Below are 27148 nucleotides of genomic sequence, written 5' to 3' on the forward strand. Positions count from 1 at the left end.
TCACTCTGGCGACGGCTTGTTCTGGCTGCCGAGCAGCTTCGCTTCCTGCTTGTCCATGCTGGAGTTGGTGCCCTCGGCCTCCTTGTCCTGCTCGGGCACGCACGTGCAGCCCACGGCCACGGTCACGTAGTCCTCGGTGTAGACGTAGCGGCCACCGGCACAGGCGGCCGTGCGCCGCAGGATCACGGTGGGCATGTACACGGGCGTGCTGCGGAAGCGCAAGTTCTCCTCGCCGAAGGCGCCCGTGAGGCAGCCCCGGCACAGGCAGTAGGCCTCGGGAATGTACTTGGGGTATCTGGTGGGATCATACGATATTCTGCATGGAGGGAGTAACAAACAGTCATCAGTACCTTCAAAAACATAGGTGTTTCACTGGAAAATGTTATTACAAATGTTGACAGGTATATCACATTATGCAACACTTCTTCGGGTTTTGTGTTTCGGGCGGGGGGGCAAGAAGAAATAGACATAGCTATTGCTGTCGGGCTTAATTGTGAAGCAGAAAGAAGAACTCTAACTGATTCACCCAATGAAAGGATGAAGTGCCTGCCTTGCTAAGATGTGAGCCTCAGAGGTCTGGAGGCCAAACTCTTCTTGGTGGTGGCCAGTGACAGGACAAGGGGTAATGGGTACAAGTGGAAACACAGGAAGTTCCATCTCCGTGTGAGGAAGAACTTCTTTCCTGTGAGGGTGACAGAGCCCTGGAACAGGCTGCCCAGAGAGGTTGTGGAGTCTCCTTCTCTGGAGATCTTCCAAACCCGCCTGGATGCCACCCTGTGCCACGTGCTCTAGGTGTCCCTGCTGGAGCAGGGGGTTGGACTAGATGATCACCAGAGGTCCCTTCCAACCTCAATGCTTCTGTGATTCTATGTTTAGACAGACCCGATTTGAATTTTGGACTGAATGGATAACTGAGGCTTCAAAAAGGAAAACTGGATGTTTCCAAATCTTTGATCTGCCTTGAGTCCTTCCTCACCACCAACAAAATTCTTGTTAATGTCAGTTTCTGCTGTACTCTCCCAGTACATTGTGCCAAAAATTCAAGAATAGTCAAGAGTATTCCCTCTGCTCCCTCTTTTAAGCAGAGCTACCGCTCTCTTTGTCCACCCCAGGAGCCTTGTCCATATGTCTGGATACTCTGGCCAGCGGCACTGGCAGAGCTTGTAAACAAGGTTGGACTGAGAGAGCCCAAGATGCAACTTTCTTCTCTGATGTTATGGAGATGTGATGTTATGGTTCTTGCCCTCCCTGCTCCCCCTCGCCGCCCCCCCCCCCCCCGCCAAGAAAAGATGATTGACAATCAGTTTTTCATTAAAAAAAAGGAAAAAAGTGTACACAAATTAGAAGTGGAGGATGTTGCCACATGTCTCACTGCAGTGATGTATTTTTGACTGCTGTTCTTTACCCAGTATTCCTGCTTATCCTGCAGCATGTGGGTCATCCTGCAATTTGCACATTGCTGCAACTGTGTATCATTATTCTAGGGAAAAAAAAAATACTTGCACCTCCAAAGAATAAAAGGAGGCTGCCTGCTGTACGCGCAGCCCGTGTGCCAGCTGTGCTCCGGAGCTCGGGATCGCGGCGCGCAGCTTGGCAGGGACACGACGGGGCTGTGCCCGGGGCCGCGGGCTGAGCAGCTCCCCCTGCTCCGACCCTCGGACAGATTTGCCCGTGTTTGTGCAGCTCCCCCGCAGACTCCTGTCCTGGGCGGCTCCCTGGCTGCGGCAGCATCTCGCTGTGTCCCGCATGGCGCTCGGCTCTTGCGGCTCTGCCAAGCAGAGACCCGAAACCTTCCGACTGCCGGGTTTGTGCGACGGGAGGCGCTGCAAGAGCATGGCTGCACGAGGCTTTAAAGCATCCTCTGTTCGGGCTCAGGACAGAGCACCATGCAGTGACTGAGGCTGCTGTGTGTCTGTCTGCTCTGGTCTCGCGGCACTTTTACTGCTGTGCTGGAAAGTACATTAGGGAGCATCACAGCCATGAGGCCGCGGGGCCTCAGGGCCAAATCACTCCCAGTGGCAGCAAGAAGACAGGACAGTTATGTGAGAAAAACAACTATAATTGGTCTAATTACTTAGCTCTTGCAATGCAAACTGATTAAGCAATACTTTGCTCTGTAACTTTAAAATAAACAGTTTTGAAGAAAAAAAAAGAAAAAAAGGCAGAATAGATTTAGAGCACTTCCTAAATCACAGCTCAGCGTGCCAGGCGCCAAGGGCCAGGGTTTGTGTGGACTTCTGGGCACTGACCCTTCCGTCTATCTTTGTGTCAGGGTCTCTGAGAGGAGGAGAGGCCCCTGCTCCAGCTGTGATTTCCCAGCCCCGTTAATGCAGCCAAATCTGGTTGGCAAAGCAGGCGGCGCAGCCCCTCTCGCCGGGCCTGCTGCCGGCAGCCACGCTCCTGGGCCCACCCAGCGGGGCGACCGACCCGCGAGCGAGCAGCGCATGGCCCTGCCCGAGGCCACCACAGGCACAGAACGCGCACAGGCCGCGTGAGCAGAGTTGTGCTGCTGCAGACTGTTTTGTTTTATTTTATTTTTTGCAATATATTTATGTTTACTTTTACTTTCTCAGGAAATACCTTCATGTTCCGAGATCTCACAGCACTGTGAAATAAAATGCCTGCTGGTCAGCAGAAAGGGAAAAAGCAAAATACAGTCACACATTTCCCCTTGATACGCTCCTATTTCAAACTCAACTGTGAGTAATTTCAGTGGTGGATCGTTACGTACTCCACATGCCAAGTCACTGGTATTTCCTATGCTGTGTTATCTGTAGCACCTGGTTTACGATGTTCCTGGAAAGCATGAAGATGCTTTGATGTAAACACAGGATTTTTACTAATAAAAAGAAAAAAGTCTCACAGGAATCTTAATTGAGACATGAACTTTCCTTTCACAAATTCTCACATGACAAAAATCAGGTGCATTTGAGGGCTTTTTTTTCCAGCAAGATGGTGTGGGGATCAGAACTGACTTGCTTCTGGAAAACAAAACAGAACAAAAGAAAAGAAAACAAACTCCCCCCTCTCTTTCATTCCTGCGTGATGCAGATACCACTACTCCCTGGTAAGGGAATGAGAAAGAATCAGAGTAGATCCAAACCCCTGAAATGGATCCAAAACATGGACCTGTTTTTTGCATCCAGCCCAGACTGGAAGGGTGACTGCTGTCAGCAGCATCTCCAAAAATTGAACAGTGAACTAAGAGGTCACGGAACTTTGGTTCCATCCCCAGGTTTCTTCAGCTCACATCTCAGTTAAGAAATACTGTGTAACTACGGGCTCCGTGTGGTCCTTCTAGGCACCCCAGTGTGATTCGGGGCGGGATTGTTAAAGAAAGCCTAACAAAGGCCAGGAACACAGGGGTGCTGGCGTGAGCTGCTGCTTCTGCTGTTGAGCATTAACCTGGTCATTCGGTGCACAGAGAACAGCCTCAGTGCCTGGGCTTCAGCGCAGCTCCGTTTTACCCCAAGTACGACGGGGATGTTCTTCCAATATTCCTCTTTGGAGATCTCCCAAACCCGCCTGGGTGCCACCCTGTGTCACGTGCTCTAGGTGTCCCTGCTGGAGCAGGGGGTTAGACTAGATGATCTTGAGAGGTCCCATCCAGCCTCAGTCCTCCTGCAATTCTGTGACCCTCTGATACGACAAGGCCATGTTTGTGTGTCCTCTTAACAGGCCAAACACGGGTGGCAGTCACCTCACTGCACACAGGCCTGCTGCAAACGGCCAGCAGCTCTTCCCCACACAGAGCAAAAGCTCAATGTGAGTTTAACGAAAGGACACCTGCTATGGAGGAGGAAATGTCTCACCAAGGGAAGAAAATGAAAAAAAATGTTAGCTAGAGAAAAAAAAAAAAAAAGGAAAAAGGTTGCTAGCTAAAGAACAAAATGAAAAAACGTTGCTAGCTCTTAAAGCTGTAAGTGCAAGGTAAAGGGAGGATGCTCTGGACGCAGGAACGCTGATAATATCCAGCTGTTGCAGGAAAATGTTCAAGCAAAAAGCGCAGCAGCTCTGCAGCCCCCTGCACTCCTTGCTGGGGGGGCAGCTGCGGCTCGTGCAAGCCCTGTCACCACGTCAGGTTAGACCCTGCAAGGCTTCGTGAACACGGGAAAACCCCTCTCCCCCGTGCTGGTTGTCCAAAGTGCTGCAGGGTGTCTGCATTTACTTTTATTAAAATTTGAAGTAAATGGGCACTGAACTCACAATGCTTATAACAGCAACTGGCTTTTGACAAGTAAAACAAACTAGACAATAGTTGAGAATAGTTGAACTAGCTAAAATTGGATTTCATGATCAAATACACACTAAGAATAAAAACTAAATCTCTCTTTTACTGTATGTTGCTTACTATGGACTCAGTACAAGAACAGGAGTCTAAAAAGAAATCCTAAAAAGATGCTGAGGAATTTTGCCGATTATTGTATATTATCATTTATCAGCAAATAATCTTGCATGGAAAACGCTGTCTCCGTGCAGGGATCTTTACTATGTTTCGAGCAGTGACAACATGCTGGACACAAAACAAACAAAAAGGCAGGCTCAGTCTGAGTTTCTGGGGCTCCACACTCATTTCTGCATCCAGCACGTGAGCCTCTGAATCCTGGCTCAGGAGGAGGCTCTCAGACACAGCCATGGGTGAGACTTGAAAGTCCAGAGACAGGAATGACTTTTTGAGGCCACATAACCCTTTTTGCTAAAGGCAGAAGTGTTTGCAGAGGGAGCCAAACAGCCACAGGCGCTGTTAGACCCTCAAGACACGGCAGGGTAAAACCCGAGCCGATCCATTAGCAGAAGGGCTAATGAATCAGAGGCTGGGACTGTGGCCTGGCCCTTGACTTCAGTGGGATCACGTTTTTCAGCCCTTATGGTCATTTAGACACATGCTTAAAATTTAGCCCTTTTTGGATCGGCCTTGTCCATGCACGGTTACTCGTGTGTGCGCAGCTGGACCGGGGCTGGAATCGGTAAAGATTTCCCGTGCCTGAGGCTCTTGGAACAAGCGACACCCTGCTGTGCTGTACGCAGCTCCGGCGCTGCTCACACAACCCAGCACGAATCTCTGCGAAGAGACCGCTCAGATCGGCTGCGGCCGAGGAGCGCAGCCCTCACAGCACCTCCCGGTGCGAGCCGACCGTGCTGGATTCCACGGAATATCCACGGAATATCACCAGCAGCCCCTGGCTGGACATCACACCCTGGCACATGCTCAGCCCCCTGATGTCACGGCAGAGGCTGCTGCCTCTCCTTTTCCAAAGCACTGGACAATTCTCGGTGCAGCCTCCCGAGGTGGGAAGCAAATCCAGGCGCTTGAGGCATCGCTCAGCAAGACTGACCTCAGGCCAGGGAACTCTCTTGTCTCTTTACAGCTCTGTGAGGTACGGAGTGATCCGGGTGATTAAACTCGGTGCTAGGAGTGATAAACTGCTCCCCCGTGGCCACCAGGATGGAATTTCAGTATCAGGCAGATGAATTATTTTCCCCTGCTTTTGCCCCAACTACTTGGACCAGATAGGTCCAGCGCACAGTCCTTGCACAACTCCTGTATTGCTGGGGTGCAGCAAGCCAAAAATGATGTAAGTCTTGAGTTTATATAACTGAATTAAAGACCATGTAATAGAAAATAGATGGTAAGCACAGAATGAAGACAAGGAGAGAGGCCACACAAAGACTGTCTGCACTTTTAGCCCATCAAACACAATTCTTCCATCCTGAATGGAATGACAAAGTGGATAAACACGACACAATAGGGGGAAGGTTGGCCATGGAGCTCTCAGTAATACATTTGATTCTTTCTGACAAATACTTATCTGAAAAATATGCAATTGACTTGGACTGAACTGTCAAGCGAGCAGAAAAGTTACAAGGCTGAGTGTGAAAGAGCTGGGAAGAGGAGCCTGGGCAGATGCACGGGGGCGGTGAGGAAGGGCAGGCTCGGCATCTTTGCTGGTGACGAGCTGGATGCCAGCGACGTCTGCAGATCTTCACGGCAGCAACTACTGCAACCTGACACAGCAGCTTGCCATAACAAATGCACATTACAGTAGATAACCAGCAACTCTAGATTTTATGCTTTTAATACAGCTCTTGCAGTGTTCGTTGCTATCTCACAGTACTAACGATATTGTAAAAATCATATCAAGAAAAAAAAAAACTTCCAGGGAAATCTGTTCTAGATTCCTAGACTGTTCCTAGTGTATTCAGGTCTGTGCATCCTAAAGAAAGTAATTTTTCCCTAGTTTAATTCTAGATCTTGCCTCTGTGTGTAGCACTTTTTTTCTACCACTCTTTTTAATTTCAAATTTTGGAATGCTCTTCTAGGTATGAACAAGGAGCAATTCTCTTTATCAAATGAATTTCATCAAGTAGCTCATATATGAGCAATCAGTGGTCTACCTGGTATGTTTGAGAACATTTAGGTGGAAGCACAGCGGATTTACAGGTTCTTAATAAACTTTTTGTTCCCCAAACAGCAGCTCTGTGTGAAGACCTCTGCCTGAATACAGCTCCAACAGAAAATAAACACTAGCCCAACAATATGTAAGCACAGAAATCATAATTTCTGGACCTGGAAAGGAATATTCTGAAGCACCAGTATTTGGCAGGACCAGTGTAAGAATAACATAGGGGTAGATGTGCCTTTCATCGTTCTTGCTTTTTGCATGTTTGGACAGCTTAAGCTCAGTATGTTTACAGAAAATGTAATTTAGCTAAAAATACTATTCCTATAAATACTTTGTTTAAGAAAGATTTACTGAGCAAATAAACTATTTTCTCTCAGTGGGAATACTTAAAGCTCGCAAAAAGCATGTCACAAAGTAAATACTTACTGGATATCACTAACAGGGAGATAGTTTTATTTAAATATGCTGAATATACAGTAGAAGTGTCAGGGTGTTTATGAAGGATCACATACCAAAAGAAGAAAATCTGTTCCTTTAAGGTTTGCATGTACTTTAGCTCCCTCCCTGTGGTCAGCAGTGTTTTCTTTGAGAGCTGAAAATAATCAGACCAATTTTGTCACTCAGTAGAAAAACTACTAGAGCAGACTTGATAGTGAGAACACGAGCAAACTCTGCTCCTAGAGCTCTGGGTTAGAAGTCTTCTGCTTTTTTGGAGTTTCCAGAAGAAGTGCAGGCTCTTGTGTATTAAGTGCCAAACACCAGATTTGCTTTACTTAATTTATTATATCTCCAGGGGTCTATCAATCCCTGTTTCATCCCAGGTGTTTCTGAAGATGCTGATCTAGAAAACTGCAGCCTCCGCATATTTCCTTGCCTGAGCTCTGACGGTCAGCTGGAAGGGGGGACTATTTGCTCAGATGTAACTCGGAAGACAGTGCAGTGCCTGGAGTCACCTCACCAGCCCAGTCACCTCTCAGTGAAAGCACCCGGGCCCCTAAGACACTGCACAGAGTCATGAGGGGGGTTCTGGGTGATAATGGAAGGTAATTTTACTTAAGTTAATGACAACTTGCATCAGTCACCTTTCGAGGGGTGGTCTGGGTTCCCTACTGTGAATGTGTGTTCATGAGCTTCATCTCACTCCTCATTTTGCATTTCTCTTCCCCCCCATGGCACACGTTCCCCAGGCAAGAGGCTTTTCCGCCTTCACCTCACAGCTCTCTGCAGGGAGGTCCACCCTGATGCCAGCCAGGCAGCGCGGGACCAGCCCTGCACGAGGTGGGACCGTGCAGGGGAATGGGCTCCTTGCACAGGTCCACGGCCCACCAGAACGCTGGCACCTGCCCGCCTTGGCTCCACGAGAAACCACCAGTGACTGCCGGGGCAGGGACCTGCAGCAGGGCGAGCATCCCAGGAGAGGAACGTCCCCTCGCCCCGGCAGGGCCCTTCAAGCTCCCAGCTGGAGGCTGCCACACTCCAACCGGGGCCGGGTTCAGCTGCCCCTGTGCCCTCCTTGCCCCGCCGCATCCGACCAAGAGCAGGGGAGCTGCGAGCGGCGCCCAACGGCCCCGGGGCGGCTCCCAACGGCCGCACTGAGGCGGGACTCCCAACGGTCGCCTAGCAGCGCCCAGCAGCCGCGCTGCCGAGTGACTACCAATGGTCCCGAGACCTTCCCAATGGTACCTGGGACGTTCCCCACGGCTGCGCTGCCGGGCGACTCGCAACGGTCCCTAACGGTCGCGCTGCCGAGTGACTCCCAACGGTCCCGAGACCTTCCCAATGGTCCCTGGGACGTTCCCCACGGCTGCGCTGCGGGGCGACTCGCAACGGTCCCTAACGGCCGCGCTGCCGGGTGACTACCAATGGTCCCGAGACCTTCCCAACGGTCGCGCTGCCGGGTGACTCCCAACGGTCCCGAGACCTTCCCAATGGTCCCTGGGACGTTCCCCACGGCTGCGCTGCCGGGCGACTCGCAACGGTCCCTAACGGCCGCGCTGCCGGGCGACTCGCAACGCTCCCGAGACCTCCCCAACGGTCGCGCTGCCGGGTGACTCCCAACGGTCCCTAACGGCCGCGCTGCCAGGCGGCTCTCAGCGCTCCCCAAGCGCCGAGCCCGCCGCCCCCGGACGCCGCCGCGCTCACCTGTAGGCCCAGGGCGAGGCGCTGCGCAGGTTCACGGGCAGCCGGAACCTCTTGTCGGGCGCCGGGCGCGCCCCCGCGGGGCAGCTGGCGTTGTGCGCGCGGCCGGGCGGCTCGGGCTGCAGCGTGTGGTGGAAGGCGCTCAGCATGCCCGCCGCCAGCCGCCCGTACAGCTGCTCCAGCAGCTCCTCGGGCCGCTCGCCGCACGGCCGCGCCCGCCGCTTGGGCGCCTTGGCGGCGTCCGCGGGCAGCAGCAGCAGCAGCAGCAGCAGCGGCAGCAGCGCCGCCCGCACCTGCAGCGGCGCCGCGGCGAGCGGGGCGCGGGCCGGGCGCGTCCCGGCGCGGCGCGCGGCGCTGCCCGTGCCGCCTGGCCGCATGGCCGTGCCGCGGCAGCTGCTGGCAGCGCGCCCCGCGCCTCGCTGCGGCGCCCCTGGCCGCGCGTGCCAGGAACATTTTAGGCGCTCGCGGAGGAGGCGAGCGCTCGGCGCGGCCGCTCGCCGCGCGGGGCGGGGGGGATGCGGGGCCGCGCGGAGGCCGCGCGCGGATAAAAGCGCGGGGCTGAAGGGAGCCCCGAGCCTTCCCGCGCCCTGGCAGCCGCTGGCTCCATCCCCCGCAGCCGGCAGGAGCGGGGCCTCCTCCGCGTCGCTCTCCCGCTGTTAGCTCCGCGGCGCGGGTTCGCAGCGAGGCTGGGTGCCCTCGTCCTCCGCTTTAGGCGGTCATAGCGCACTACACGTAAGGTGTGCGTTTGTGCGGCTTTAGGCTGGGCTGCACCGGTACCCACACACTTCCCATACGTTTCAGAGGCCCCCAAGGAAAGTTTTTCCTCCCGCATTCCACTTTCGTGCCCTTGCAGTGCTGTGCACTTGCAGTGTTACGTGCAGGAGAGGCAGCTGAACTAGTGCTGTGTGTTCAGGCAGTCAGAGCCAGTCAAATATTTGTCTGGATCCCAGATTTGTTTGGATGTAGATGTCAGATCCCGGTTTCTCTAACCCCTTTCCTCCAGACTGTGTTTTGCCCAGGACTCATTTGTTGTTTGGATGATATAACATGGGAGTTGAGCCCTTAAGATCCGCAGAACTTACAAAGACTCTGTGTTGCTTTTCCTGCCGCGCAGTTTGCTTTTGTTCTTGATCCCTATTCATGCAAGTGCAGCATCACAGATCACAGTTAAAAAGTGACATCTCTACAGAATTCAGAGTGCTAAAAATCTGTACATGTGGGCACGGAGAGAGTTCTCCTATAGGAACTCTGCTACGGATAGAGCTGTAGAAAGCCCTCGCATCCAGCACATACACCAAAAATTCAGAATTGTATCTAAATTAAAGCCCTGAGGGCTACATTTAATATATGCCCAGTCCCCTAACTTTTCCAAACTAAACTCTAATTACATTCAATGAAAACTTTCCAGCCAGTGGAATTTTCTACAGGAAGATGCAGATTTATCATATTACCTCTTTTCAACTCTAGAGTCTTTTTGGAAAATTACTGAAAAACACATCCTTCGTTTGTACTTGTTCCTCTGCTTTGGTAGGAGGTGCTTGCAGCATTCACTGGTTTTAGCTCAGATCCGTCAGGGCATCTGCTTGTTTTTGCTTTGAAAGTTACATATTAAATCTGGACTGAGATGATGCCTATCGCTGCAGTGTCTAAGTTGCTTGGAAGGTGTGTCCCTTATCTTTAGTCGCAATGGGACAGCTGCTTTTACTACCTGCCCTTTGGGGATTAACATAGTTTTGGCCTATTTTTCAGGTTCTAAAAGGTGTTGCATACTCGTAGCACTGGGGCTGTTTTGTGTGGCTCTCCAGGAGAAGAACACATTCATTTTTAAAAACTCTGAGTTATGTTAATAGAAGCAAAAATAAGCTGCCTCAGAGAGCCTTTGAGTATCCACCCATAAAAAAGCTACATAAATGGTAACTATTATTAACTTTCCACTTGGCCTGCTTTTAGCTTACCTTTTATCACCCTAATTGCTCCCATGTGGGCCCATTTCCAGTCTAATTCCTTTCCAGCATCATGTACTCTTTCAGTTAGAACTGAGTTGGGGTGGTATAAAAGGGAAGAATCTTCAGAGAAACTACATGTGATACAATCATTTATGTATCTTGCAAGATGAAGTTTGTCATTTGCGTAACAACAGAAGTGTGAAAACACTGCGAGAAATAATGTGGCATCGATTCTATTTTTAGAGGGATCAAAATTTTATAATCCAGCCTTAATCTGGACATGAAGCAAACTAAGATTCCCTGCAAGCTGCCCGAGTTAGTGGCTAATGCAGGTCTCTGCTTCTGCTCATGAAAACACAACTGTGACATGGACCTTGCCTTTATCCAGCAGTGAGTTGACGACAGGGGTCATTGGGAACAAACACGTGGCAGATGAGGCACCATGAAGCAAGCGACTGCAGCCAGTGAGTTAATTCTAGCTAGTGATGAGTTAAGATGAACTAGAGCTTCCTGACCAGGAATTTCTATACCGCAGGATCAGAGAAGAGCTTTAATATGATAATTAATAGCATGATGCAGATTAATAGCAGTGACATTTAGGTGGCAATAGGAGGCTGGCTGTCCCTGTTGTCACGTGTTCACAGTCTTTGGGCTACTATCAAGAGCAATGGGGAAAAGGAAAATAGAAGAGTCTGCAGGGAAACCATGAGCTCACTAGACACAAAAGGACCCCATGTTTCTGTATTTCTCATTGTAAAAGACATGAAAGGTTTTCTCAGCTAAGCTGGACAGAGTCAAAAAGCCAAAGCCTGCTCTGGCCTGGCATATGAGCATTTACATACAATACAAATATATATTTATATTGTGTATATAAGTGACATAGAAGTTCTGTTAACAAAGCCATTCATTCCTTCCTTTCTGACCCCCCGTGCAGCAGAAAACAAGGTCTTTTCCCCTTCTCTGTCCTGCAGCTAACAGGAAACTTGCCCTGCAGCACAGGACAGACTTGCAGAAATAAGATAGGTGCCTTTCACCTCTTTCTTATGACCTTTTTTTGTTGTTGTTGTTCTTTATGCTAAAAGGACGAGGACCCAGAGATAAAGCTGGGTCATTTTTCCTTTTTCCCCCCTCTGTGGCGAGCTCCTGGGGATGCACCATAAAGCAGGCAGTGTGCGTCGCTCCTCACCACGTGGAAGCCGCTGTGGTCTCTGCACGGGGCTGAAAAGCTGCGTGTGTGGAGGACTGTGCCCGGGAAACCCAGTGCACATAAAGCAGCTCATTAACTGGACAACTGCTCCGTAAAACCCACCACGCTCCGTTCCTGCAGCAGCACCATCAAAGAAGTATTTCAGACCCACTGCAGAAACATCTTATGAGACTGGGCAAATATTTTTGAAACCTAACGAGAGCATTTCATGAAGGCAAGGAGAGAACTTTCCAAAGAGTGAGACTAGTCGGGAAATAGCCTGAACACCAGCTCGGAATAAACACTGGAAATTTTAGGAGACTGAATCTTGAATTGGTATTTCAAACTGTAATAACCATGTCCAACTACTAGACCAAACTCACACAGATGTTTTAAAAGCAAATGCACCCTACTCCCCTCTACTACTTTTACAACTATTTACTGGTCATATTAATTTATCTCTGAAAAGTGACATATATCCGTAACCCTGTGTTCCTGTTTAACACATCTCAATTACTTCAGGTCACACTCGTTCAGTTCATAAGCAAAATCATGATTTTTCTGACTAATATTTTTGCACATATTCAAAATAGGCTCCAAAAAGCTACCTCTGTGCTTCTAGCTGTTGCTACAATCCACAGCTTTAAGTACACTTGAAATTCTGAGTCTTATTAGCAATTCTGAACAAGCTAGACTGAAGTCTCACCTACTCTAGCTATTCAATATACATAAAAAAATATTATTTTTGTAATTGCAGAAAATACCTAGAAACTTGCCAAGAGACTGCTTCAATTAGAAACTGCCATTTGTGCAATGTGTGAAATGGCCCTGGTTCACCTAAACGCATCAGCAGAGACTCAAACTAAGAGCTTTCTTCAGTGCCACTGTAAGGGCTTTGCTGACTTGCGGCCCTCACGATGACCAAGGTCACAGGGAACATTTAAAGGCCAGGGAGAGAATGAAAACTATTCATGTGCCTTAAGTAAATTCAGGCCTTGGGTGAAGGCTGTGGAACTTCTTATACTTACAGTCTTACACCTTATTTCATATTGAATGGGGAGGTTTTAGACTCCTGTTTCATGTACGGCAGAAAGCAAATCGTTATACCCATGCTATAGCTTGCAATGAGTTTGGGTGACCTGTGCAATTTTTATGCACAAGTAAAACTACTCCATCATTGTTTATTATTGCATATATCAAGTATAGAACACATAGTTACTCCAAATCCATAGTTTTAATATATGGTACCATAAATCTAAAATATTTCATAAATATCAAAAACACTACAAATTATCACATCTGTTTTTGGATATTTTTCAGTTAAAACTTTTAAAAGAAAAAAAAAAAAACAGAGTGGACTGTACATTATTCTGGAAGCAAATCCTCTCCTAGTTCTTCATCAGCAAATTCATCTTCCTCAGTTCTTTTTCTTGCTGCAGTCTTTGGTCTTTCTGCTTGTGGGCCAAGTGGATCTATGTAGGAGGCATCTACAGTGAAAACAAATACATTTGAAAGTTACCTATGAGTAATTTTAGCTGTTTTTAATATATACAATTAATACATCAACAATGCTTTTAATATGACTCATCTATAAGGTACTTTGCGGAATGAATGAAAGATTCTGATTCTCTAGAGCACAGTTACTACACAGGGATTTAGGATCTTTTTTCCAGTCATTAAGTTTTGGAGAATGAGACTCCAGAAGTGTACAAGGAACAGGGAGACTGAGGAGCTGATCAAGGAAGGGCATTCTAGGAAGTAACACATTCCACAAGGATTTAGGGTTTTTAAATCCCTTCCATTCCTTTGAAAACTCCACCTTAGTGAAGAACCTACAATTGTAAAACCACAAGAACTGTCTAAGGCTGCAAAGTACAAAAATATATGTATTTAAATGCATATTTATATGATCTCTCTCTTCTAATACTTTACATAGGCTATGAACAGGAAAGCTAAAGCCATTCTTTCTGTCTATTTCACAAGGGAAACCATACATGCCTTTTAAGAACTTATTTTTCTGACTCCCCCCTCTTTGAGAGCCAGGACAGTGAGAAGATGTAAGCTGCCCACTTGCCTATTTCTTTACTGCTGCTGCTTTCGTAGGGTTCACTTGCTCCAGGCAGACCTCTTAGTTTGGCGCTCAGTCGTTCTCCTTTGTTAGCACCACTATCTGGAAGGAAAAAATGGAAACATTGAAAAGCCAGGTAACATGGGTCACGTTCTGTGAGGCCATGAAACAAGAACAGTAACATAAGTACAGCCACTATCTGCGAAATAAGATTTAGGTGAAACAATCTTTTCATGACTTGCACAGTACTCAGTTGTAACTGTGGTTGCTAACACACAATGGCCACTGTGTGTATTTAAGATTTTTAAATATACAGTCATACTTTGGGGTAAACATTTTACATAAAAATAGTTCTTTTTCAAATGCTGACTTTTTATTTGCTTGCAGGTTACAAACAGTCACATTTGGGAGTTAAAATAAACGTGAATAAACCAAGTGCTGTCGCAACGCACAGGGACACACGGTAGGCCCGCGCGCTCCGGCCCACGCCTGCCCGCCTCCCGCTCCGCGCGCCGCTGCCTGCACGGCGGCCAGGGGCAGCTCCCGCGCACGGGCCGGCCCTGCCGCTTGCTGTGAACACGGCCCTGGCAGCCCAGTTTGCAGCAGGGCCCCTCGGAATGCGGCGGCTCCGAGGGCTGCCTCGTGCCCGGACAACGGCACAGGAACGTTCTCTTGCCAGAGCGGTGCTCCAGACACTTTAAATGTTCTATTAACCTCTGAATCTCTTTTGCACATTCACGGCAAGTTTTCAATCTTGTCTGCTACACTGAATTTTTATTCTTTTTTTTTTCCCCTCCTAAGAGAAACTGTTTTGTGTTTGGCTCAGTATATTGAGAGGGCAGAAGCTGCCATGAGCCAGATACGGACACGCTCACTGACACCATGTAACAAGGCTGTTATTAAAAGACCTCCATCTGGGAGGAAGGAAAACGGGTTTAATTCCGCAAACACTAATTACAAACACTGGTCTTGGCAACGCACTCCCATTGTTTTATTTACTACAAATGTTTTGTTTATAAATATTGTTACTATTTTTACAAATGTATACTTCCATAAGGATGACAAACCTTTATTTTCCTATTAATACCAGACTCAGTTTACTCAACCCTGCAAAGGAAGACAATGTTCCTGCTCTGAAAAAGATCTGCTACCTATGATCACCTATGCCAAACAGCTGAGATTTATATACAGTTTACTAGACAGAGGTTACAGTCAAACCTTCAAAGCTGGGGAAATTTGTTTTGCTGTCCATCTACCTCTGGTCAATTCTCAGTGAAGTGCTCCACCAGAGAAACAAACATGTAAGGAGGGGTTTGAAGAAACTGAAAGAAATCAGTGAGTCTGATTGGGGGTCTCAGCAGAGGTGCAGCAAAATTACAGAAGAGCCTCCTCTTGATTTCAGTGGGCTTTGGACACAGGCCCATGCACCAAGAGGCAAATCTTGGGCTTCAAAGATGCTGTGGATGGAAACATGTTGGTGAGAGTCAGAGGAGAACACAGAACGGAGACTAGAGTAGGTGCAGGGCCTTATGAAAGGGAAAACGAGTGATTTACAATACACTAAGAAACCAGGAAGGAGTGGTGAAGAGATGGGAAGAAAGAAATGATCTACCAGGAATCACAGGAGCAGACTTAACTAGTATCTGAAATTGGTTGTTTCCAGAAAGGAAGAATCTGGTGGAGTGAAAATAAAGATGATGGAGGTGATACACAGATTAAGACATGCAGGTTTTATTGATATTACCCGAGGAAGCAAAAGCATCTGTTATATGCAAAATTAAAATCAGGACAGACCTGACCAACTAATGTTTAGGATCAACTGAAGTGTCCGGGAAAAGCATAATACCCACAAACTATCCATACGTCTTACTGCACTAAATCAAACAATTTAAAACAGAGGATCTCGGGATGTGCAAGAAAGCTTTTCTCCCTTATGGCTATATTGAGGAAGAGAACGAAGCAGTAAACATGAAAACCCAATTTCCCCCCTCTTTCACCTGCAGTGGGTGCACAACCCTCAGTGTCTAAACCTGAGCAACTGCCTCCCTGCACAGCTTCCAAGATCCCTGCTCACTGACTCCGTACATACCAGAACGGCACCATCCGGAGCAGCAAATCCCTGCGGGATGTTCAGCAGGTGACCTGGGCTCTAAACTCCCTTTAGCTGATGAACCAGCACAGAGGAATCACGAGGGCAATCACAAGGTGACCAAACATAGCCATTCACACAAACGTAACTTTTTAGGGTCGAGGATTTGAATCCATGTCCCAAACATGTTAGTTTTCCTTCAATTTAATGAACTGAAAGAGTTCATCAAAGGGTTAGACTAATGCTAGGATAAGGGAAGCAGCAGGAGTATGTGGCCAGGAGTGGGAAAGAACGTAGTTGAGGGGAATGTGACTGTGGCCTTCAGTGACAGCAACAGCTCAGCCTGTCTAGAAGCACCTTGGAAACCAACTTTCACAAAAGTGCCACCAACTGTCCGCCTTTTTATAGTTAAAAGCAGAAAAAAAGAAGGATGTAAAATTAAAAGACAGCATTTTACTGAAAGGTAATTTACACCTACCTCCTAACATTTAACAGAAATGAGCGTATTTATTTTCAGGAGAAAAGACAGTGATAGAAGGAGGAAGAGAGAGCACAAATAGAAAGAGAAAAATCAGAAGAAATGAAATATAGGAGAAACTTGTATACATATGATCATGTTTATCATGACAAAAGGCATGTGTATAGAAACTAAGGTGACACCGAGACAAAGGATAAAGCTTTATCCTTTTAAAAATCTGATTTAGAAATATATTTACTCTGTAAGATTTTCATATTTGAGACCAGGATTATAATGCTGATATTACCTTCCCCTTTTAGGCAATGTACACTAGCATCAGCTGCAAGCTATGCATATAAAGACATAAATAATACACACTGTAGGGTGATATATCTGTTACAGTGCATCCCTTCCTCTCATCCATTTAAGAGTCATTCTCATAATATTTGTAATAAATACATACTAATAAATATATATACATAATAATATACTTAGGATATATTATTCTAATTATCGTACTATATGTATAATATTACTCATCATTCAGATTTTTGCAACCTCTGTATAAAATCAAATGTTTTTGAACTAATTTGTCCACATACAATAGGAAAACTGCAGAAAGAATCAGTTTAACTTAGAATTGATTTTAATAATTCATTAGTTTTGTGTGGCAAAATAATGAATAAATCAACATACAATCATTTTTGTAAATGTTTCTGTGCTTCCTGCTTGGCAAGACATGTCTGTCACTTCAGCCCGTGCAGGAAACCCACAGTATTTACATTCAGATCTGATCTTTTAAAGGGTGTAATTACAGTGATGAGACTCCTGCATGTGCTGTTACCTGCCCTTTGTGTATTTATTTTCTAAAACAGGAAAAAATAAAAAATAATAATAATAAAAAAGGGACTGTACCCAGTGTCATCTCCTTCCAAAGGAATCAAAAAGATTAAAAAAAATCTGATTTTCACAGGGAACTTTTATTACTTATAATAAGAATTAATAAATGCATTCAGTTTTAGGTGGGCAATTTAGATTTAATGCTTATCCTTTTTACAGTACAAAGGCCATCTTTAATTGATGTTCATATAAATACTAGTTTTCCTAGTCTTCATTTTTTCCTTGTCTACCACCTGTACATCCACTAATCATATTCTTAAACTTATGCTTTAGCATGTCTCATGCATCTTCTGCTTTAATATATATTGGTAAAGTAATAAGTAACCTATTAAGTACAGACCCTGCTGATTTAGTTATCTTTCTTATTAGCTTTCTCTTTAGCATCAATTTTTAATAATATAATATTTTGTGAAACAAAGAAGCTTGGACTATTAATACTCTCAATACAAACAACTACCTAAGAACAAAAACACTCAAAAAAAAAGATCTGTTAGGAAAGTAAGCTAATGCAAATAGGTATGAGGATCCTGAGGTGATAAGAAGACGCTGAGCTGGTAAGAGATATTAAATAAAACTTATTTACAACCCAACTTATTTTAAACCCAACATACTTGAAACTCAAACATATATTATTTAGTTAACAAGTCCTAATCTGAGGAGGATAACCTGCTTCCTTGGGTTCAGTAAGGGTGGCAAATCCCTGATACGGTGTAAGAAAATGACCCTTTTAGGTCTTGCCAAAGCCACACAGCCATACACAAAGCCATATTCTTTATTTAAATTTCACATATGTCTTCACGCAGGCTATGCACATGAGTTTGTTTACATTTGAAAATAGAGACTCATGACCCAGGTGAACAATGTTAAACCCAGGTCAGAATATTGTTAGGACTTGAGTTTTCCCTGAGTCACCCTCAGTAAAAGGGAACGAGTCAAGGTGTAGCCTTTCCGTCTGTTTCTTTGAACATGCTACAGCTTCCTTGCTGATAAGGACCTCCAGCGCAAACATTGCTGGTTCCAAACATGCAACGCCTTTCACTTCTTCTAAAAATTGTTACGAACTGCAACTTTTAATTAGCAATCCCAGCAGAAATAACTCCAGGCTCAACATAGGACCTCTCATCCCTCTGTTTAGTTGATGAGTGATTTCCAGAAAGGTTGGATATCTGGACACTGAATTTGTGTACTGAGACTTCTCAGGCATCCTCTTACACAGATTGGTTCCCAAACTCTATTTTGCTTCCATTCTTCAGGGAATTTATTGTAATATCTTGAGCAGTGGTCCAAGAATAGTGATGGGACAAAATCTAGGACAATTTTGACCATGCTTAATCCTCTCCTCCTTTCTATATTATTCCCCTAAGTGTCAGCATTTTCTCTTTTTACTCCAACTACATGTAAGGCAAAAAAGCAGTGTCGAATGATTAGAGTTTGTGGTCAGAGCTCCAGACGGGTTCAAACGGTTTCCTGCTTGTTTGCTTTTAAAACTTTCCACATGTATTTCTGTACTTAAAAGAAGTATTGACAAATGGGTAGCTTGGGGGATTAATGTTGCCTTACGACCTTTCCAGCTTGGTCATTATCTATATCCTCCTTTGCTAAGCCACCAGCTATACCCCCATGTCCCTTGTCTGCACCACGTTGCCCCTTTTCACTCCCAAGCGTAGGGCTAACAACAGAATGAAGCTGTGAGGAGAGAGACCCTTTGTGCTATTTGCCCAGACACCCAATGCAAAGTTTTGCACAGCTGCAAATCCCCCTGCCTGCTACCAATAATGTTTTTCCTTAGCCGAAGTGGAGATCCACTTCATGCTCCTCTTAGAAAAGGGGTTCTCATGCTGTCTCACATGGCTGTTTTGCTGGCACTTCTTGTTGGCTGTCTGATCATATAGCTTATGTTACAGAGGAAGGCCCAGAAATATTTCCATTCCTCTCTCCTTCCAAAATAAGGAATTTTACCCCTAGAATTATTTTGGCTTGAGGCCCAGAACAGGTAAAATTCAATCCTAGGCAAACAGTGCTTTTTCTACATATCAAAAGATGATTTAAAAGCTTCTTTGGTGAAACTGCAGAGCTAAAAAAGGAAAGACATCTTTCTTAAGAATCCAACACTCATCCTTAACCCTTAAAGAATCTAGAATATCAGTCTTTATACATATAAAAGTATTCTATACCTATTTTAAGGTTACATTTTCATGACTCTACCAGCTCTACAGAATTTAATCAGTTTAGATGAAAAAAAAGAATACTAGTTAAGAAAAAAAATCATAAAATATTTTTGTGCAAAAGGAATGAAGGAGAACAAGAATTTCTAGGGAATATATTTTATGAGACCCATTAATAAAAGATAAAACAAAAGCAGAATGCAGAGAAGCCATTTCCTATTTGGGTCAAAATGATTTTTTTTCCAGCTGGCTAAAGAAGCCTGGAGTCTGGTAGTTTCCTTAAAACGGCAGGCAGAGCAGTTAGATTTAACAGCACTAACATTTCAGGGATTTAATAATACAGAGGAAAAAAAAATGTTAGCTCTGCAATTTGCAGAGTGCTTAATGCACAAAACGCTAAGCAGGCATTTCCAGGGATCTGCTGTTAGAGTTTCACCTTTGGGAAAGTCAGCATTTTGAAGCTATAGCAGCAGAAAGACCTTGCCTTCAGAGTGATTTTTTCCCTATGAAAGCCTACAGCATTTCAACTCTGCTATGGAAAGAGAAGGGGAAGGAGACAAAAGATAACATGGAGGCCTACTCTTTACTGCTGGGTTGGTTTAACAGAACAAGCTCTTCCACTTGCAAGAACCACCTAAGGAAAAAGACTAGATGGTGGGCATAAAGTTCCCTTTACTCCACATTAAATAAGGATACAGTGAATTTATATTGTTCGTAGCTTACACAATTTGTTCCCATACAATCAGTGATTCCTTATAGCTAATGTTATTCATCCAAACTTAATGTGAGGTGTTTAGTCTACAATATCAAAAGTTGAGATTTAGCTTCAGGAATACACCAAGATCTGTATACAAACCTGCATATACAGACTTTTAGCTGTATATAAAGCATAAATTCTTAGAACAAATATATTGTACTCTATTGGCGAAGCTTTCACACAGCAATGAGAGAATTGAAAAAATATGAAACAATATTTGTAAAATACTTGCTTATTATCCACTGAGTATTCACATGCATTTTAGAAATGTACAGTTAAAGAGGGTTTTTACAAACACTTTAAGAAAAACTATTTTCTTTAGAATTCTGCCAGCGCTGACATTTAAGCAGGGATATTAAACAAGCACTCACCACCACCAGCACTTCCTTCTCTGCGGCCACGTGCGCTGCTGTCTCGGCCAGATTTAATGCGCTAGAGAAGAGTGAAACAGGTTTGAAAGAACAGAACAAAAACCTCATTTACTAACATGCATTACAGATAATTATTGAAAACTCAACTTAGTTTATTACTAACACAGTAAAAGAACATTAAACTAGGCTTGCTTTACTACAACTAATAAAGCTTACTTTTTCAATGCACACAACTGTAGTTAAATCAGTGTTAAATCCAACATTTACATGAAACTAGAGTCCTATGGAATTCAAACAGAGCATCTCAATAAATTACTTTTCTTCAGATAAAATTTGTAAAAGAAACGTGCATAAAGATAGTTCAGGTGACCCTTTGTAAAGTACAGCTGAAAAAACAGGCAAAATGGTCACCTTTGCATGAGTTCAAAGTAGCCTCTGCCTATTAACAACTTGTAAAACCTACAAGCATTTTATTGTTGTAAAGATTCAAGAAGGGGGAATAGGGAAATCTATAAAACGAGCTATTTACTCCATAAATCTTAAACTTTTAATATTTGGCATAGCATTGTATATTAGAGAAAATTTATTTTGTTGCTGGCTCTTAAATGTAGGATAAGGGCAAAGGTAAATAAATTAAAACTATTTTTAAAAATAAGTCAACTCTTGTGCTGAGGAAAGTATCAAAACATCTTCCAGCTGTGTTATTTTTAGGATTATTTGGAAACTTTAACTGTTTGTCAAAGTGATACCTCTGTATTGCATAGCAGACGGTTTCTCATGGTGAAATGCCCTATTTCTTATACACAAATCTTGTCAACTACAAAACATACATCTTAGTAAGGGATTTTTTGATGGCTACGTACAAACATTTATTGTTTAAAGCTCAAAGCTATTATTAAAGTCATCTCTGGATCTTACTTCAATATATGAACTCAGGATCCACTTAAAAAGTATGTATATCCTACCAAACCAAATATGCAGGCCAATTACTGCTAGAGATGCTGTCCCAAAGCAAATGTTTTATTTAATTGCTCACTCATTTTTCTCTAGAAAACATCATGGCATCTGGCAAAGTTGGGATGACACAGAAGGCGTGAAAAAACTTCCAGGCTTCCCACCGAAAGAAGGAAAATGACTCTTAAATCAAAACGCATAGCAGTCAGACAGGAAAGCAGTGAGCCTAGCCTGAAACCAGAAACTGTCTTGGAACAGCCAGCCTGGACTCAGAATTTCTTATACTTTTTAGCTATTCTGGGAAATCCTCAAGTCTGAAATATTTCCTCCATGATTTTGGTCTAAATCTCCCATTCACGATCCAGTGAGGCACCCTGATTTTCTGATTTTTTCTCAGTTCAACACACAGTATTTTAGCATTGAATGACTGACACTTCTGCTTCTGTCCCTGAGAGGGGAGTAGTCCCGATATGCCCTTATTACTTCTGCATATTCCAGAAAGGAGAGTGAAATGCCATGTCAATGTCAATGCTCGTGTTCTCTGACCTCTAACATGATGGCTTGGAATTGCCTACCTGCGCATGATCAATGCCTGTCACACGTATCATCATTATGAGTGCGGCCCTTGCTACAAGTGATTCATGTATTATCACCTGGAGAAGGAAAGTCCTAAAGAAATTTCCCTGCAGATCACTGACTGGGTCTTACTCCCACTTGGCTTCCAGACACCACCCAGAATGTGCTTGTAACACAGGGTGTTTGCCCTCGGAGTCAAACCTGCAAGCCTGCCAGCAAATCCAGACAGCAGACCCCTCTAGCACGAGGTACTGGTACCTTCTGTCTTTTACTCAGCACCATGCAGTGGAATGAGAGTCCAGTTGAGTGAAATAGATATAGAGGACTTGAAACATGAGGAAGAACTTCTTGACTGTGAGGATGACAGAGCCCTGGAACAGGCTGCCCAGAGAGGCTGTGGAGTCTCCTTCTCTGGAGATCTTCCAAACCCGCCTGGATGCCACCCTGTGCCACGTGCTCTAGGTGTCCCTGCTGGAGCAGGGGGTTGGACTAGATGATCTCTAGAGGTCCCTTCCAACCTCAGCCACTCTGCGATTCTGTGAAATCTGTCCATCTGGTTTAATACAGATATTTTTTGTTATCAAGCTGAAGAGTGCTGTTGCAAACCTGAAAGACCAGACAACTGTGGCTGAAGTGAGATTTCTTAATATTCACATTGTAAAGTCAGATTGTAAAAAAGCTGCAGTGATGGAAGAGAAATGATTACTTAAGATTCAAATATTCTGCATGTAAGATGTGTCTGGATTAAAAGGAGAAAAAAAAATTCCAAAGACAGTCTAAGATAAAAATACCTGAACCAAATTGAAAATTTTGAAATAGCTAAATTAAAGTGAGCTGCACTATGATGGCCAAACCTTACCTTTAAATAAAACACTAATGTGGGGGACATATCTCTTTATGCCAGATCGTGTGACAGAAAACATGCCCCAAGCATGAGGTAATGTACTTTGAAATATGGCAGTAACCCTTCCAGTTGCAGGTTGGGACGAGACAACATTTCAGAACCCCAGGCTAAGAAGAAGAGGTAGAAAACATCTCATATCCCATGTGAAAGCTCAGGACAAAAGAGTGTCCCCAGAAGTTTCATTTGAGTATTAGACTGCTCCTTTGTTTCACAATGGTGCTGTTCCTGCAGAACATCTGATCACCCCAAGCTGAGCAGGAAAAAGCAGGAAGGAATTGAGCTCATGCTGCAGTCACCCGATTCTACAGACTGCTGTGTGGGGAAACTACTTACAGGCATTCCCTTAACCAGCAGGGAAAGGATCAGACCCTGTACATATGGATCATCAACAGTGCAGTCTGAGCGAGCTGTCACTTAAAGAGTAGTAAGTTGATGAGGTCCTTCATGGTCATTACATCCTAGGATGCTATCCCCAAAACATTACAGAAATACTAAAGCAAATGCCTAACTCCTGTGATGCTCCAAGCTAGTAGCTTATAAGTCAGCCCACATTAAAAGCAGACATTTAAAATAGGTCCAGTGATTTCCATCTTAAAAATGCCTGTTTCTCTCCACCAGCTGCAAAAGAAATTTAAGATGATTAGTCCAGATGCAGATGCCTGAAGGTAAGTGCAGGACGTCCCCAGCAGTGTCTGAACCTATCATCACTGCTTCACACCACACCCAATCAGTCCCTCATTTTTAGTCATTAAGCTCACTTAAGGGAAATAAATATTAATGTGTGTATACATCAATGCCAAGAAGGTTATGCGAACTTTCACACTGATACCTGTCTTTTTTTAAACTGAGACACGAAAAAAATGCATTTTTTAATGAAGTTACAAAATCCAATGCTGTGAGAAGAAGGAATATGGATAGAAATGAATCTCACAGATGTTTCTAGATCCTTGGCTGGAAGGAACAACTTGTCCATTCTTGAGAACTGAGCAAAGTTAAGTACTCCACAATATATATTTTGGAATAAACTCCATATGAAAGTACTTATTCTGGTAAAACAATGTCAGAAATAGCATTTTTTTTTCATAAATTTCTGTATAGAGAAAAAGTCTCTGTGCAGATTTTGAAACGTAGATATGTTATACTGGCATTTATTTTTCTCTTCATTGGGTGCAATCAAGAAATCATGATTTCATCTCAAATTGGGAGCAAGAAAAGAATTATAACTGGCTTTGTTGACTGAAACCGGTATTCCTAATGGAAATATAAGTGGTGAAATATTAAAATTAGGTAATTTTAGAGCCTGAAAATAAAGCTTGTAACTTCATGCTCACAGATGTCAGAGGAATTTCTTAGGACAGAAATATCTAGTACTTTCTAAAGTGGTAGACATCTGGGTACAAATTGAAACACAAGAAGTTCCATCTCCATGTGAGAAAGAACAACTTGACTGTGAGGGTGACAGAGCCCTCGAACAAGCTGCCCAGAGAGGCTGTGGAGTCTCCTTCTCTGGAGATCTTCCAAACCCACCTGGATGCCACCCTGTGCCACGTGCTCTAGGTGACCCTGCCTGAGCATGGGGGTTGGACTGGATGATCTCTAGAGGTCCCTTCCAACCCCAACCATTCTGTGAATCTCTGATATCAAAAAGCAACAAAATGAAAAACATGGTAGACAAGGGAGCCAGAACAGGGAGATGGGAGTCTGTCAGTCACAGCGTGGCTATACCTGAAGTGCTGTCACAGATACCTTTACTTTGCTTTGCAACATCAGCATAAATTTGAGAATTTATGCTGATGCATTTCATTTTTGCATATCCAAATATATTTTTTCTTAAAGGAAAATACTCTTTAGCAGTTTGGAAAATAAGTAGGGAAGGTGACACTCCAAAGCAGCTGCATTATGCTTTTTACAGGTGGCTCTGTGTTCCCTTCACACACCTGTCACCAAATCTTTCCCTTGTACTTAAACCCACAGAAACTCAGGGCTCAAAAAAATCCTGCAATTTAAGACTAAAACCTCAGAAGGGCAGAAGAAACACAAATCTCTCTAAATCAGTAAGATACATTTTATCTTAAAGCATCATAGGGACTTATAGCTTTACATGTGTTATGCAGTTGTACTACATTATCATAGAAAAAACAAATCAAGCCTACCTGCTCTCTAATTTCTTTTAATTTTTCTACTCTCTTGAGCTTTGTTATATATTCTTGGACTTCTTTCAGTCCCATATCTGTGCAGAGACGAACCAAAAATCGCAGACCTAACAGGAACACAAAACTATATTAGAAAAAGGCTTGCAAGTTGACTCACAGTCAAACTGTGAGTGCACCTTAACAGAACTGAACCGCTGTATGGAACATTACAAGTAACTGTGAATACAGGATGACTCTAGTTCAATATTACCATTCAAGTTGTGATATATGCAAAGAATTCAACACCTCCTGCGATGCAGCTTCTACATACCTAAGTGGAAGGTACATATCTACATACATATGTGGAAGACATAAGAAACTAATTTATTTGGCTCAGAACTCTTGATGTTTGCAGAACATTTTGGAAGCTGGACAGCATAATAACAGCATTGACTTATTACACAGAAGCCACTATCATCAGTATTTTTTTTCCAAAACAATTCACAAATGCCAAGCGAATCAGAATGCATTTTACTGTTTTCTTTTCCTGTAGGCAATTTTTCAAGATTAGTGTCAACAGAATTAAAAAATTCAGACATGAAGGTCAAATACAGCTCTATGATGACTCCAAAAGAATCCCTAAAAACATTGAAGTGAAACTTAATAACAACTGGGAAAAACACTGTTGCTATTCTTATGTTTTTGTTAACACCCAGAAAACCTGCCTCTGAGGCAGATGTGAGCATGACGTGATTTATTCCCCTCCTGACTGCTCCCACAAATATATTCACTTTTCTTTTTGCTAAGTTAGTTTTCTGCTGGTTGAGTGAGTTGAGCTGTTCCACTGAGCAGTCAAATAAGTACAAGACCAGCATAAGGGAGGGGGCATAGCCAAGGAGGGAAGAGTGAAGGTTTCTTTTAGCAGATAACTTTTTAATTGGTTTAATTTTCTTGTCTAACAGCAGAACAGTATTGTACTTTTCTGTAATAATGTTCAAATAAAAATAGACTTTTCTAAAAAAAATTGCTAAATATTCTACCTCTCTGAGATATAAATAGCCAATATGAAGTGACATTTTGCTCCTACCATAGAGCAGGGAGTAATAGTATTATTCTAGGACAACAGAACTGTATGATTCCTCTTTAAAAAAAAAGTTCATTATAACAAAATAAGACCATTTTATTTTAAAACATAGTAAATTTTCTTGCTACATAATATCTAAAAGTGTAACCTTTTTGGTAACAACATTGTAGTTTGGAAATATAGCAGCGTGGGATATAAGGGGATGTCCTGACAACCTGTGACAAAGCTTATTGTCTACATGGCTCTTTCATCTACACTACAACAGTGGCTGCTTCCGCCAAAAGACTTCTACTCTTCAAAGTGACATTTCCTGAAGTTTATTTTGAAATTCTCTACGGATATTCTAGAGAGTCATTGACTTAAAAATCCACCAACAAAAACTCATTCTTTACATTCTTTAGGTGAGCTGGGTTTTTGTAAAACTTACTGAAACTTTCTAACATCTGAAAACATTACAAAAGATTCAACTAGTAGAGACTAGAAGTATGTGTATAAATACAGATTATGCTAAGGAAGGTTAAATAACATGATTACAAAATACAGAAAATATGCAAGAGAAGGGAATCAATCAATCAGCCACAACTAAAATTTTCATGTTTCTTCCTCAGCACTACCCTATTATTACATGTCCAGTGTTGTCACAAAAAAAAAAGTGGTATTACTGTGAAGAAAAAGTTAACTGAAATATTCTTTTAGAAAAAGAGTTTCTTTGTGTGAATTACTAACACATATATTCAATATAACAATCTTCCCTTTGAGAGGTGTCCCACTGAATGAATTGACTAACATTCAACAAAACAACTTACATTCAACATTCTCCGGAAATTTTCTGTGAATGACTTTATATTTGTCTAGAGCTTTCTGGTAGTTACCTGCAAACAAAACAAACAGCTCAAACAAAACTCACATATTCAAAAACAAGAAAGGATATCAGATGAGGAATTGATACAGATTGACACCACTTCAGCCTTTCAAGAATCTGATTTAACACTCCAAACCCAAGTCTGGTAAAATGA

The 27148-nt window shown here is 43.7% G+C and overlaps 2 protein-coding genes across 2 annotated transcripts in view; both read right to left on the reverse strand.

Moving 5' to 3' along the window:
• On the reverse strand, window positions 1–10523 carry IL17D (interleukin 17D). Its single transcript, XM_088522162.1, has 4 exons — window positions 10499–10523; window positions 9626–9677; window positions 8547–9101; window positions 1–316 (listed from the first exon to the last, which is right to left on the reverse strand). The coding sequence occupies exons 1-4, from the start codon at window positions 10521–10523 to the stop codon at window positions 1–3; spliced, it is 948 nt and encodes a 315-aa protein (XP_088378288.1).
• A 2466-nt stretch (window positions 10524–12989) lies between these two features.
• The window catches only part of IFT88 (intraflagellar transport 88), a 42878-nt gene continuing 28719 nt past the window's right edge, over window positions 12990–27148 (reverse strand). The window contains exons 22-26 of the mRNA XM_088522235.1: window positions 26939–27004; window positions 25070–25176; window positions 20483–20543; window positions 13750–13845; window positions 12990–13162 (exon numbers count right to left, since the gene is read on the reverse strand). Coding sequence (XP_088378361.1) covers window positions 13041–13162; window positions 13750–13845; window positions 20483–20543; window positions 25070–25176; window positions 26939–27004 — 452 coding nt within the window. The 3' untranslated portion in view covers window positions 12990–13040. The remainder of the gene's footprint in view (window positions 13163–13749; window positions 13846–20482; window positions 20544–25069; window positions 25177–26938; window positions 27005–27148) is intronic.

The sequence above is a fragment of the Tinamus guttatus genome, unplaced genomic scaffold (genome assembly GCF_059628265.1).
Source record: "Tinamus guttatus ecotype Peru unplaced genomic scaffold, ASM5962826v1 Tinamus_guttatus_pri_ptg000150l, whole genome shotgun sequence".
Classification (NCBI taxonomy): Eukaryota; Metazoa; Chordata; class Aves; order Tinamiformes; family Tinamidae; genus Tinamus; species Tinamus guttatus.

Coding starts and splice junctions, on each gene's coding strand:
- IL17D (XM_088522162.1), bottom strand. CDS start 10,523: ATGGGAGCAATTAGGGTGATAAAAG. Junction 9,678..10,498: donor AGCAATTAGGGTGATAAAAG/GTAAGCTAAAAG, acceptor TTGCATGAATAG/GGATCAAGAACAAAAGCAAA. Junction 317..8,546: donor GCCTCGCCCTGGGCCTACAG/GTGAGCGCGGCG, acceptor CCCTCCATGCAG/AATATCGTATGATCCCACCA.